The sequence below is a fragment of the Drosophila subpulchrella genome, chromosome X (assembly GCF_014743375.2).
Source record: "Drosophila subpulchrella strain 33 F10 #4 breed RU33 chromosome X, RU_Dsub_v1.1 Primary Assembly, whole genome shotgun sequence".
In the NCBI taxonomy this organism is placed as follows: Eukaryota; Metazoa; Arthropoda; class Insecta; order Diptera; family Drosophilidae; genus Drosophila; species Drosophila subpulchrella.
Window position 1 is genome coordinate 4,606,916 of NC_050613.1, and position 13,353 is coordinate 4,620,268.

At 48.0% G+C, this 13,353-nt stretch overlaps 1 protein-coding gene across 4 annotated transcripts; it reads left to right on the plus strand.

Annotated features, from left to right (window-relative positions):
- The first annotated feature begins 565 nt into the window (after window positions 1-565).
- Window positions 566-10,494, plus strand: LOC119556520 (trithorax group protein osa). 4 transcript variants are annotated; one of them, XM_037868792.1, is made up of 6 exons: window positions 566-677; window positions 5,072-5,241; window positions 5,295-6,852; window positions 6,910-7,005; window positions 7,065-7,356; window positions 7,413-10,494. In XM_037868792.1, exons 3-6 carry the CDS (start codon window positions 5,329-5,331, stop codon window positions 10,388-10,390), a joined length of 4,890 nt encoding a protein of 1,629 aa, XP_037724720.1. In that variant the 5' UTR covers window positions 566-677; window positions 5,072-5,241; window positions 5,295-5,328; the 3' UTR covers window positions 10,391-10,494. The 4 variants fall into 4 exon arrangements, with proteins under 4 accessions (XP_037724720.1, XP_037724723.1, XP_037724722.1 ...); XM_037868795.1 differs by having other exon boundaries at window positions 7,428-10,494; XM_037868794.1 differs by having other exon boundaries at window positions 5,298-6,852.
- The last annotated feature ends 2,859 nt before the right edge of the window (window positions 10,495-13,353 follow it).

The following is a 13,353-nucleotide window of genomic DNA, read 5'->3' on the forward strand; positions in this document are numbered from 1 at the left end:
TTTTTATTGTAGCGTATTTTAACCAAAGTGCGTGCGATTTTTGTTTCCGCTCCTCTGGCAGCCATAACGAATTTTTGCATAAATATCACAGGACGCGGGGAAGAGGACTTGGACAAAGACAGCTTGTTAATCGCCGGCCATTTATCTAGCTTAATGAAATTTGCGAGAAATCAAATCGGGTGCTCTTTTCTGCCCGCTATTAGCCACAAGCTGCAACCGATGATCCCGGTGTCTTCAGCTTAGTGTCACGTGGCACGCCTTGAATGCCCCTGCCCCATCATCCCCATTCAAGACCAAAGCGCAATTAAACTGACGCGCTCTTGACGGATTCCCTTCGAGTGGCTAAAGACCGACCGGGGAATTGGCCATCGACTTTAGAGTGGCCTTCTTCTGCTTAGCGTTCATGGAAACTACAATAACATTCGATGCAGTAATACTGTTTTCTTTGACGATCAAGGAGGCCTTTGCTACTTTCATCGTTAGTTTTATACGATCAAAGAAGGCTTTCGAAATTATTTCCTAGTGCTTCGATAGCCAGCACAAGCTGGGAGTCAGTTCAACTTCAACGGTGCCAGCATCAACATCAAAAATAAAAAGTGAACAAAAAATCCTGTGAAAAAAAAACATTTTATATAATTTTTCAAGTAAAATAAAACTTACTTTCGGAAATCGGAGAGGTGAGTGCTCTATACACTTTTTCTGCTAGCATTTGTACACAGTCGTAAAAAACGATAATAATTTGATCGGGCCTAGAAAGAGTTGGTTAGAATTTCGTCTGTCTTCTGTTTACAGGCGCAGCTTTCGCCACAGCGAGACACCATCAGTTTCGCCCACCCTCATATCTTGCAATACGATCCCCTATTGTCGTATTGACATGCATATAAAGTACATAAATTCGCGTAGAGTCCAATTCACTTGCTAGCAAATAACAGAAACAATTAATGATATATAGCTGTAGTTGCGTCTTTAGAATGACAGCTTTTACTTTGACTTTGTGATTGGATAGTTTATTTAGGTGCTCCTACTATATTTTAAAATGACATTTATAAATCGGCCTACTTTGCATTTTCGTTTATCGTGACGGTCTGGGTTACCTTTGCGAGTCTTGGGGACCAAAGTTTGATGCAGTGGGCCCAGGTGACAACGCCCGTATCCTGTCCTATCCATTCCTATCCTATCCTTTCCTAGCCCATCTTATCCCATCTTCCTGTCCATTGGGCTGCCCGTCTGGCCACGCGTAACCGTAACTAAACATTTGCATTAGGCGCCGTGCCGCAGAAACCGCTAAACAGGCAGCTGCCCCCGGAATGCAAACAGTTTAAATGACATCTAGCGGGGATCGGGATCGGAATTCGGTATTCGGGCTTTCGCCTGTCGGTTAAATAAATTTTGCGGCAAATCGCAAAATCGCCAAAAGGGCAAGCCCTGCTGCGCCATGCCGCAATTGGCAATCGACGCCACAAATCGCGTTTTAAGCCCTGCGTGCGATTAGTTTAATTGCCATCGGGGACAGGGGGCAGGGGCAGGGGCAGGGGGCGGTGTGTTGGTGCAACAGGACAATGCAACATTTGCATAGCGGTTGCGGTGGTCCTCGCACAAAACCAGGCACTCGCGCTTAATGCGAAAATAAGGATTAACCAATGAAATTTATAAACGCCCAGCCAGCTCCACCGGCCCACTGCAAATTGAGTGCATAAATTGGCCGCATCGTCCGTTTGTCCAGGCAACTGGGTACTGGGAACTGGGAACTGGGAACTGCGACCAGGACAGGCAATCTATTTTGGATTAAATCAAATCGAAATAAACGATTTTTAATGGCCTGGCTCCCTTGTCCGTTGTCTGCTCGGTGTGGCACAGTGGCAAAAACGAGGTCATTAATTATTTCTTCAAAAGCAAGAGATAAGCCCAACCAGACCGAGGCCGAGCCCCACTCCCAGAGCCCAGATCCTGACCCCTTCGAGGGTTCGGCTCGCATCCCTTTTGGCGTTGTGTCATTAGCTTAAAACCGTAACCAGAAAGGACGCAGGACAATGGTCAGCAGGCACACACACACACTTCTTCGCATTATCCTCGACGGCGGCCGCATGTGGCACCAAAAGATTAATTAATCTTTAAGGACTCATTGTGTGGTGTTTTTGCCGCTGCGCCCACCCCACTTCACTCATTAGGACAGTTGGACAGGACATTTGCATGTGCAGCGACGCAAAATGAATTTATGGCCTGGCCAGAACGAGCGGGGGTTCGTGGAAGCTGGCTCTAAATGAATCCCCGACCCGGGATCTTCCCGCTCCCCTCGCTAAGCTCGACATTTGTCACCGACACTGGGCTCCCTCCTTCACCTTCGGCATTTATTTTGATTAGCCATCGACATCCATTTCTATCTGCTGCCTTCTTATCGTAAGCCGCCCCATCACCATCCTATTGACATCTTGCCAGGATGACCAGCAAAGCCCTTGGCCACGAGGAGTTATTCCTGGATTACGGGGGCACGCATCCTGGGGATGCCGCACATAGTTTCGTCTGACCCGGGAATTTCGTTTGTCAAAGTTCCACGTATAAAATATTTACAGCTGATTATTTGCGCAGGTAAATGGTTTCCGTGGTGGGAGGGGATTTTTGGATGGGAAGTATGAGGGGTCCTGGCATTAAGTGGAGCGCTAAAGTTATCCTTTGATGCGCTCGAGTCGCATTCCCTCTAATTTATTAGCTGGCACACGTGAATTATTGCTGCTTCTGAGTTTTCAACTCTTGACTGGCAACTGGGAATTGTTGTGGCCCAGCTGGGGGGAGGGCGTTACTAGAATAGCACTACTGCGAACGGCGGAGTGGGCGGGCTTTGACAGAACATTCGCCTTTAGATCTTGGGACTGGGACATCCCTAGCCACCGAGCTCTCGGAAATATAATTACTTTCGGTGGTAAACTAAAATTTCTAGTGTCTGGCGTAAAGGTTACGTTGCTCTAAAATCTATATGAAACTAAATCCTGCATTAAAGTCTTTAAAATAACCAATGCCTAAGTTTTGAACTTTAGGCTACAGTGTATAACAAATAAACTAAAAGAAGTTATGTATTAATATTTTAGCGAATAGGAGTAGTAGATTAGTAGATGGCATTCCCATAATTTTAATGGTTATCCAATATTGGGTATGGATAAAATTGTTTTATAAATCGATAGTTCAAGTTATGATATAAGAGGTTAGATGTAAAAGAATCGTAATTGGTTACAGTGGTAGGGCTACTAATTTTACCCTTCGGTTTCATGCTTCGTTAGATAACTGTTATTAGTGAGGCAATGAGTCTTGGGAACTAAGCTACCTGAAATACAAGTTAGCAACTCGCCTGCAAATGTCCGTTTGTTTATCCTAAAGACCTAAAAAGTGTGCAACACGGACTTCTAACCGTGAGTTACGTTCCGCCGGTTAATGGTGGCCCGGCTTAGTGGCTCCCGCTTTTAATGGCCCAAGTTTACGGAACGGAAGCTAGACGAGGACGGACGGACCGACGGAGACGGTGACTGCCTCACGTGGAAGCCGAAGGAGTTGCGGGCTGTTAAAATGATTAATGACGTGTGTGTGGCGTGCACGTTAACGCCCTCGCGGGGCTAGGAGGAGGAAGTTACCGGGACAGATATTGTCATAAATAAAAAGAAGCTGAAAGGAAGATGAAGATGCCCGTGGGGGGTGGACGGTGGGTGGTGGTATGTGGGTGGTGGCAACATGTAAATAAACACATGTGTGCGCAGTTATTTATGCATGTGTGGGCGAGTCTGTTTGGGGCACATTAATGTCAAATCAGCCGCATAAATTGCGTAAAACGCTCAATTTATTAAACGAAGCGTGCTCGATGGAGGCGGGGGCGTGGCCGTGACAAGTGTATTTGCCAGTTAATAAATGTCGCAATCACTGGGGAGCATTCCGCGAATCCACCTTGGGAAGGGAGTATTGCATAGTTAGGTGAAACCTTCGACGCCTGGCGCATCCTTTCGCTGAAGCCTCCTTCAGCACAAGGGCGAGGATTTGCGTCCTCCAACGTCCCACTCTGCTCCTCAAGTGCCAATTGTTCAATTCAGAAATTGCCATCAATCGATTTGGCTTATTGTGCCGGAATCGTGGCGCTCCGGAGGAATAGTGACAAAGGCAATCAGAACAGCGTAGATTCAGATATGCCTGGCCAAAGGGCTCATAAAAATTTTAAATCGGCTTCGCCACAAAGTTGCCATCCAATTCGACCTGTCGGTCACCCTGTACTCCAGAAGGTCACATAATGTTAAACAATCCTCAATGAAAAAAAGCTATAATTTTTAAATATAATTTAATTTAATTACTTTGACCATGGCCGCTTTCCATCGCTGTTTAATCAAAAATGTTCTTCAAAAATCTTTTTTTATTGGTAACCAGCTTTGAAATTTAGCTTTTAGCGAGCTAAGGGCAACAGACAGTCGGGTATTCCCCCGATTTGCTTCGGATTTGCTTGTTTCGCGTTTTGTTTCGCTCTCGTTTTGCAATTGCACGGAGCTCGGTGGGCGGAGGGTGGAGGACGAAGGACGTGCCCGGCTCTGTCTTCGCATGTGTGTGTAGGTGTCAAGGGTGCTGTTGTCCTGGCCGGGAAATCCCCACCCTGGGCGGGATTGCATATTTTGCTGCCTCACGAACATGAGCGCTCGTTAAACGGATGAGTTAAAAGTCAAAAGCCCTAAAGGATTTTATTTGAATTGCGGTCTGCGCCGCGCCGTTCGACGTCTCTCCTCCGGGAGCATTGCCTCCTGCCCTGAAATCCTGGCACCCCTTCCAATCCTTCGCCCTTTGTGTGCCATGTTTTATTTAAAGTTTATCTTCGCAGTCCTTTTCGCCCTGCCCCGCCTGCTTCTTGGTCCTCGGTCCTTGGTCCTTGGTCCTTGCTTCACGCTAATTTCGCGCCAAGGCGAGGCAGTAAAAAATATGCGAAAAATAAAATGTGGAAAAATATTTTGGCGCAAGATGAAGAACAAAAGGGTTTCGTCGGCACGTCGACGTTTCAAAGCCGTGTTGAAAAATATTTGAAATAATTGCAAAAATGTTTTTCCATCAGCAGCAGCCGCTCAGACAGGATCTCGCCAGGAGTGGGAGTAAAGGGGCTTACCGCCCTTTGCGGGGGCTTGTCTTACAAAGGATAGCCCCCTTTACTAGTTCATGCAAAGCACGTCCTTCAACTGGAGCATACGAGTGTGGCGTAAGAGACCTGATCCTTGTATCCCTGGCAAAGTAAGCGTGTCCTTATTAAATCTCAAATATAATATGGGCTCTTGCATGTCTAGAAGGAGACCCTGTGAGCCACCCATCCCCCCCAGCATGTCCGAACCGGCACGGCCCACTGAAGAGCTGTGCTCCCCCATATCGAACTCCTCTACCATGTCCACTGCCCTTGATTTGATCCACACTGGTTGTGTGCCCCTTCTGGAACGTACTGCCACAGACCTAGAGCCGCTGCCAGAGAAGGAGCTAGGAGCAAATACCCAGGTAGTGAAAGGATCAGAGGCACTACCAGGAGCAGGATCAGAGGCACTACCAGAAGCAGGATCGGAAGCACTTCCAAAAGCAGGATCAGATGCACAACCAAAAGCAGGTTCAGAATCACGGCCAGATCCAGTACCAAATCCAGCAGTACCTTATTCAGCACCTCATTTAGCACCAGATCCAGCACCAGATCGAGCATCTGACGTAGTACCTGAATCAGCACCTAATGCAGTACCTCATGCAGCAACACATCCACCACCTGACACAGTACCTGATTCAGTACTAGATCGAGCACCTGACTCGGTACCTGTTTTAGCACTTGACGCAGTACCTGTTTCAGCACCTGATGCAGAATCTGATTCAGCACCAGATCTAGCACAGGATCCAGGAAAGGGTACAGCACCTGATGCAGTACCTTGTGCAACAACACATCCGGCACCTGATGCAGAACCTGATTCAGCACCAGATCGAGCACCTGAATCAGTACCTGATTCAGCACCTGATTCAGCACCTGATTCAACACCGGATTCCACACCTGATCCAACACCTGACGCAGTACCTGATCAAGCACCAGATCCACCACCAGGTCAACCACCGGATCCACCATCTGAACCACAGCCAGAAGCAGGAGCAGAAGCCATACCAGAGACGCCCAAAGCCAACCCGGAGGGCCAAGCCACACTAGAGTCGCCAATGAGTATACTGGATATCTCGATTAGTGCTCAAATGTCCCCGGATGCGCCCGTCTTCTATCCAATGGGCACCTGTTTCGCACGCATCTTGGGCAACGATGAGGAGCCGCTCCCACGCATGTCGTCGAGGAGCGCATTTGAGTTTGGTCTCGAGAACGGAACCGGACCATACATTGGCCCAGGAGGCGATATTCCCCGAAGCTATCAGTTCGTGAACCCCGAAAGCGGCGAGCGCAACTGCAACAGCTTCGGGTTGGGCATGAGGCGCAGCAGTACCACAATCGATAATCAGGAGACCGACGAACCGCAACCGGATCACTCCACACCCTGGACGGCCTACTACTACGGCAGGTCAGGGGCCGCCGAGGAGCCTTCATTTTCCAGAGCCAACAACAGTTGCACCGCCGAATTTGTCGCGGAGTCATCTATGAGTGGATCCTCCCCTGAGTTCCCGTCCTTCGAGTCCTTCGCCGCGCAGCTGGACGACATCGGGTTGGCACGTGACGAGTTCATGGCCACGCTGCGCAACCTTTTGATACGGGCAAACGACCTGTTGGCGCCCCTCCTCCGAGGGGCCTTCCAACATATGACGCCCATCCAAATGGCCGAGTACACCACCGCCATTCTCGAGACGCCGCCGCTGCATCCGAGTCTCTTCATGCCGGCGGTAAGATTTTGAAGTTAGGAGCCGAACTCCTCCCTGACGTCCTGACCTCTCCCGCAGAACGTGCCGCGTCCCTGGACAGGCGTTACTGGAATCAACCTGCCCTTCGACCTCCATCCGCACAGCCTTACGCCCGACGATCTGTCCCGCATACAGGTAAGTCAGGTGCTTTTTGAGGCTAAGTGTCACAGGCTCCACCGCCGCAATCCCCGCAGGCAATGCCCAAGGCAGTGAACGCCGCCACCCAGACAGAGTACCGATGCATGTGCATGCTCATCGCGTCGGGGGGATCTGTGCCAGCGCCTGCGCCCGTAGCGCCGAACTACTTCCAAGGACCAACACCCATAAACGGACCCCGGATGACGGTGCCCGGCGGAGGACCCAGTGGATCCGGTGGAACGAGGGGTCCACTGCCGTATCCACCCATGTCGGCGCCAGGATCTTCACAGAACGTAGCACCACCACCACCACCACCACAACCATTCGGCTTCTGGGCCAGGCCCGTGCGTAAGTTTTCATTGGGTAGCGATGCTCTAGACTGACCTACGACCTAATCCACATAGTCCCTTTCTCTCCAGCAATGCCAATGCATCCACACCAGGTCCCGCATCCGCCGCCGCAGCGCATGTCCCGCCAGCCTCATCCGCACGCCGCCTATCCGCATAATCCGCCTCACCCTCATCCGGGAACGCAGCCTGGAATGCAGCCTGGAATGCCGCCTGGAATGCAGCCGGGTCATCCGATGGCGCCGCATCACTCACAGCAGCACAAGATGGGCGGAGCAATGCGCCATCCGGAGGCGGGTAGCCACCGTGGCTACCGCGCACCTGGTCCCTACAGTCCGCGCAACCATGCGAACCAGGGCCGCTATGGAGCCATCGGCAGCGGGCGTCCCAGCCAGAACAACGGTCGAAACTTCCAGAACTATAACTTCCAGAACTACCAGAACTCTAACTACCGTGGACACCTCCTCTACGCAAGGCCATGTGCCAGCCAGTCTATGGCTTCTGTCCCGCCCACTCCCGCTGGCAATCCGGTCCAGACGATCGAGCCGGGCATGCAGCTGAGGTTCAATCTGGGCCAGCAGGGTGGCAATGCGGTCGATGGAACCAGCACCACCACCACCGCTAGGCAGGAAGCTTCGGACTCGTCGCCCACCGAGTCCTCCGCAACCGAGAACTCTAGTCCCCGCTCGCAGATCGGCAATGCTGATTCTGGTCGCCAGGGAAGCGAGGAGAGCAGCTACGCGGAAGAGGAGGACACCGACGAGGACGACGCAGAGGGGGAGGAAGAGGACGAGGAGGAGGGCACCGATGAAAGCGACGACGACGATGAGGAGGAAGAGGAGGATGAGGACAGTGAAGAGCAGAATGCCGAGGGTCCGGCCACAGGAGGCGGAGCCGCTGGTGAAGGGATCGACATGGCGCGCCAGCCACCCAGGGAGTCGGCATCTCCCGATCCCCGGTCGTACTGCTTCGGCGAGGTGGAGTTCATGAACTACGTCAATACGCCCATACTACCTGGTCCCGGCCAGCAGAACTTCGGGGCCACCTACATGGAGCACGCCTTGCCGCAAACCCCGCGCCCCAACGTGCCCTGCGCCCAGGTTTCTCCCCACATCACGCCAAGCCACTTCCCAGGCTATCGCGCTGCTCCGGACCATCCATCCCAGCCATCTCAACCATCTCAACCATCTCAGCCATCCCAGCCATCCCAGGTAATGCCCTCACTGCCCACGATGCCAGGAAGCAACTTCTTGCCTAATGCAGTCCCCGTCGGAGTCCCAATGGGAGATGCCCAGTTTAAGGAGCCTTCAACGTCCCAGGAACAGTATAATAACAATCATTTCAACAACGGCGGACCAGGCGTGTTCGGCCAACAGCGACCCAATCCCGACTACAATGCATCCATGCAAGGCCCTGAGTCGGGTCCCAGTGGCATCTACTTGAGACCCGCTAGCACCCAGCCCCAGGCCGTCTATCCAATGCGGCAAGAGCGGCCCATGGCCCCCGTCCTGTTCGAGGTGGGCGGCAATCGCAGCCAAGGCGCCGGTTCGCCCATAATGATGCAGAGCGTCAATGGCAATGTGGGTCATACGAATGCCCACGGACACGGGCATGGACGCGGTCGTGGGTCTAGTCGCGGGCCCCAGGGCCACAATCTTTATGGTCAGATAAACCCCCAGCCCCCTCAAAACCACCAAACCCACCAGCCCCACCAAAACATGTCCTATCAAGGCAACATGGGCCAGAACATGTCTCCGCAACTGCGCAGCGGTCCGGTCCAGGTCAACCCCATGAGCCCAATGGGGAGGGGCATGAACATGGGGGTCGGACTGCTGCCCCTACCGGTGCAGATGCTCAGTCCAAACCGGATGGTCCAGCCCAACATGCAGCAGGGTATCCAGCAGCCCAACATGCCACAAGGAATGCAACAAGGAATGCAACAAGGAATGCAACAAGGAATGCAACAAGGAATGCAACAAGGAATGCCACAAGGAATGCCACAAGGAATGCCACAAGGAATGCCGCAGGGAATGCCGCAATTAATGCCGCAAGTAATGCCACAAGTAATGCAACAAGTAATGCCACAAGTAATGCCACAAGTAATGCAACAAGTAATGCCACAAGTAATGCAACAAGTAATGCCACAAGGAATGCCACAAGTAACGCCACAAGGAATGCCACAAGGAATGCCACAAGGAATGCCACAAGGAATGCCACAAGGAATGCAACAAGGAATGCCTCACGGAGTGCAACAAGGAATGCAACAAGGAATGCAACAAGGAATGCAACAAGGAATGCAACAAGGAATGCAACAAGGAATGCAACAAGGAATGCCTCAAGGAATGCCCCAGGGAATGCCCCAGGGAATGCCCCAGGGAATGTCTCAAGGAATGGCTCAAGGAATGGCTCAAGGAATGGCTCAAGGAATGGCTCAAGGAATAGCTCAAGGAATGGCTCAAGGAATGGCTCAAGGAATGCCACAAGGAATGCCCCAGGGATTGCCCCAGGGATTGCCCCAAGGCTTGCCCCAAGGCTTGCCCCAAGGCTTGCCCCAAGGATTGCCTCAAGGATTGCCTCAAGGATTGCCTCAAGGGATGCCCCAAGGAATGCCCCAGGGTATCCCCCAGCCTAATATGCAGCACGGAACACCAATGAACATCCCGCCGCCCAATCGCAATCCCAACGCGGTACCAAACTACCATCCGAATAGCCACAACCCGGAGATGAACAAGATGCCGCCAATGGAAGGCGCAGCTGGACGAGTCAATGCCGCCAATGGCGAGATGAACCCACATATGAGGGCTGCTCCAGCTTCCGACCCCGTCCCTGTTCCCGTCCCAAGCCCCGATCCTCGACAGAATTTCGCAGCCAACATGGCGAACAAGCCACGACCAACAACTTCAAGTAACCCCGGGTCGAGGGTGTCATCACCAGCCGCTCCGAGACCCAATCATCCACCCGGAACCCCAGCTCCGCAAGAGACTCCCAAGCAGCCGAAGATCACCCAGCCATCCTACGCCTCGCTGCTGCAGTAAAAGCATTTCACGTGATTTCTGTACAACTACCTCCATCGTCTTCCGGCCACCATTTAAATTATATGTTACCTATGTTTCTTTATTTTGTGGTCAAATAAATTAAACACAACATGCACACAAAAACCATTTGCTCTTATTGACCATACACATCGAATTGGCGATTTGACCCATCAAATAGTTACTCTAAAAAATATTTAATTTTAAACCAGAAAGGTCGACCCTTGCAGGTCGTTCCCTTAGGAGCATGGTATGTTCAGAGCTTTCCGATATTTAGAAATCTAATTACAAAACTTTTAAGACGATGTTCCGTTTCAATTAACGACCGTGTATGTTTACCGAGCCAAAATATAACGGTCTATGTATTATTTTGACTTTAATTATCCGATCGTTCCTATGGTAGCCATATGATGTCGTCCGATTTGATTTAAATTTTACTTGAAATTCTGAAATATTAAAAGAATGATATTCCAAGAGTAGAAGTTAGTTTCTATAGCTCCCATAGAAATGATCAACAAATATTTTTTTACAAAAACCGAAGTTATAATTAACTGTTACGTACTTTCCGACGAATGTAGTATAACAACGAAGCTATAATTATTTTCCTGTTGTTTTCCAATGTATTATCCGATCGTTCCTATCTTTCATCGAATTTTTATTAATCTTAATTCGAAAATCTGAACCATTTAAAAAAATGATATTTCAAAAGTACAAAATAATACGTCAAGAAACACCAAAGATATGATTTGTAAGATTCTTTTTTTTTGCTATTCCTATAGGTGCAATAGAATATATTTGTTCAAAGATGGTTTCTACCCCTAGGCTTACAACTGAGAGACTATTGCGCGTAGATCGACTCGTCTAGTGATGCTGATCAAGAATATATACACTTTATGGGGTCGACAACGTCTCCTTCATTGCGTTGCAAACTTCTGACTGAAATCAGAATACCCTCTGCAATAGTAGAACATATAATTCTAGCCTTTTTTAAGGATTTCGGAATTCCGAATAGATTCGTTTTTAATCGAACGACTATATTCCTATGACCGGAAAAAATTGAAACAAGAAAGGAAGTTAGCTTCGGCAAGCCGAGGCTTATATACCCTTGCAGCTATAATTATTAAATTTAAAAACACAAAAAATGATATTCCCAATAGTATAAGATAATATGTCAAAAAACACCGAAGCTATAATTTGTTTCAAATTATTTTCCTACCAATTTTCCGATCGTTCCTATTGCAGCTATATGATATAGTCGTTCGATTATGATAAAATTAAATTCGAAATTCAGAACTAATTAAAAAATGTTATTTCCAAGCGTAGGAGGTTATATGTTAAAAAACACCGAAGCTATAATTTGTTTCATATTATTTTCCTACCAATTTTCCGATCGTTCCTATGGCAGCTATATGATATAGTCGTCCGATTTTGATAACGTTAAGTTCGAAACTCAGAACTAATTAAAAAATGTTATTTCCAAGCGTTGGAGGTTTTATGTTGAAAAACACCGAAGCTATAATTTGTTTCCTATTATTTTTCCACCAATTTTCCGATCGTTCCTTTGGCAGCTATATGATATAGTCTTCCGATTTCGATAAAATTTAATTCAAAATTCAAAACTAATTAAAAAATGTTATTTCCAAGCTTAGGAGGTTATAAGCTAAAAAACACAAAAGATATAATTTTAAAAAATTGTTTTTTTCGATTACTCCTATGGGAGCTATAAAATATAGTTGTCCGATCCGGCTGGTTCCGACTTATATACTACCTGCAAAAGATATAAGACTTTTGGGAAAGTTTCAGCCCGATAGCTTTAAAACTGAGAGACTAGTTTGCGTAGAAACGGACGGACAGACGGACATGGCTAGATCGACTCGTCTAGTCATGCTGATCAAGAATATATATACTTTATGGGGTCGGAAACGTCTCCTTCACTGCGTTGCAAACTTCTGACTGAAATTTTTATACCCTCTGCAAGGGTATAAAAATAATATGAAATAAATTATAGCTTCGTTGCTCTGAACTGAGATCAAGTTTTTGACGCTCAGTAACCTCGAAACGCGATTTTTTTTGGTAATGTGTAATACTTTAAAGGTTGAGGAATTTCAAGTGCTTACACGTTCTGATTATGTTTTTAAAATCAAATGTCCAGTTTTCAACAAAATTTCAAAAAATCTGTACTCGAAAATTTAATTTAGTTATAATTTTGCGATGATTTAAGTAAGAACAGTTATGTGATAGTAAGGTGTTTAGATCTCAAATGTATCTTTCCATATACATATAAACCATGTCTTTAGCATAAGTTTAAACCACGGTTTTTAAAAAAGTCCTAGAACAATTGGAAAATCACAATACGGTATACGGTACTCACATTAAGTACACTCATATTATCAAGCAAAAACGCATCTTAACAAGGTAAAAGGCTAGTGACTATCGCACCTTGAATATGCAAAAGTTCTGATATCAACTTTTGTGACGAAAATGTAGAATACATACGATCTACTAAATAAATACACTTCTAAATTTGTAACATTTGGCACGCTACAATTCATGATGCCTGTGTTTAGCTGTACGATTTTTATAACGCGAGTCAAATGAGAAAAACACAGTTATATAGAATTGGATCAGCATTTAAAATGACATAGACCACCGTTGTAGCAGTCTCTTCGGAAGAATTCGCGGCTTATCCATATTCTCCTCTAAAGCTTAAGCTTGCGTAATTCAATTGTTATCACACATAAGACACATTGAGATACATATGGTCTTCTTCAGAAATCGCGGTTTTTCGATATTTAACAAGGAAGAACGCTATAGTCGAGTACCTCGACTATCAGATACCCGTTACTCAGGTAAAGGGACCAAAGGGAAATGGAGATATGCAAGCATCAAAGCGAGATTGAAATGCGCCACCTACCGGCGGTAGACAGATTTAAGCGTTATGGGCGTTAGAGTGGACGTGGCAAACT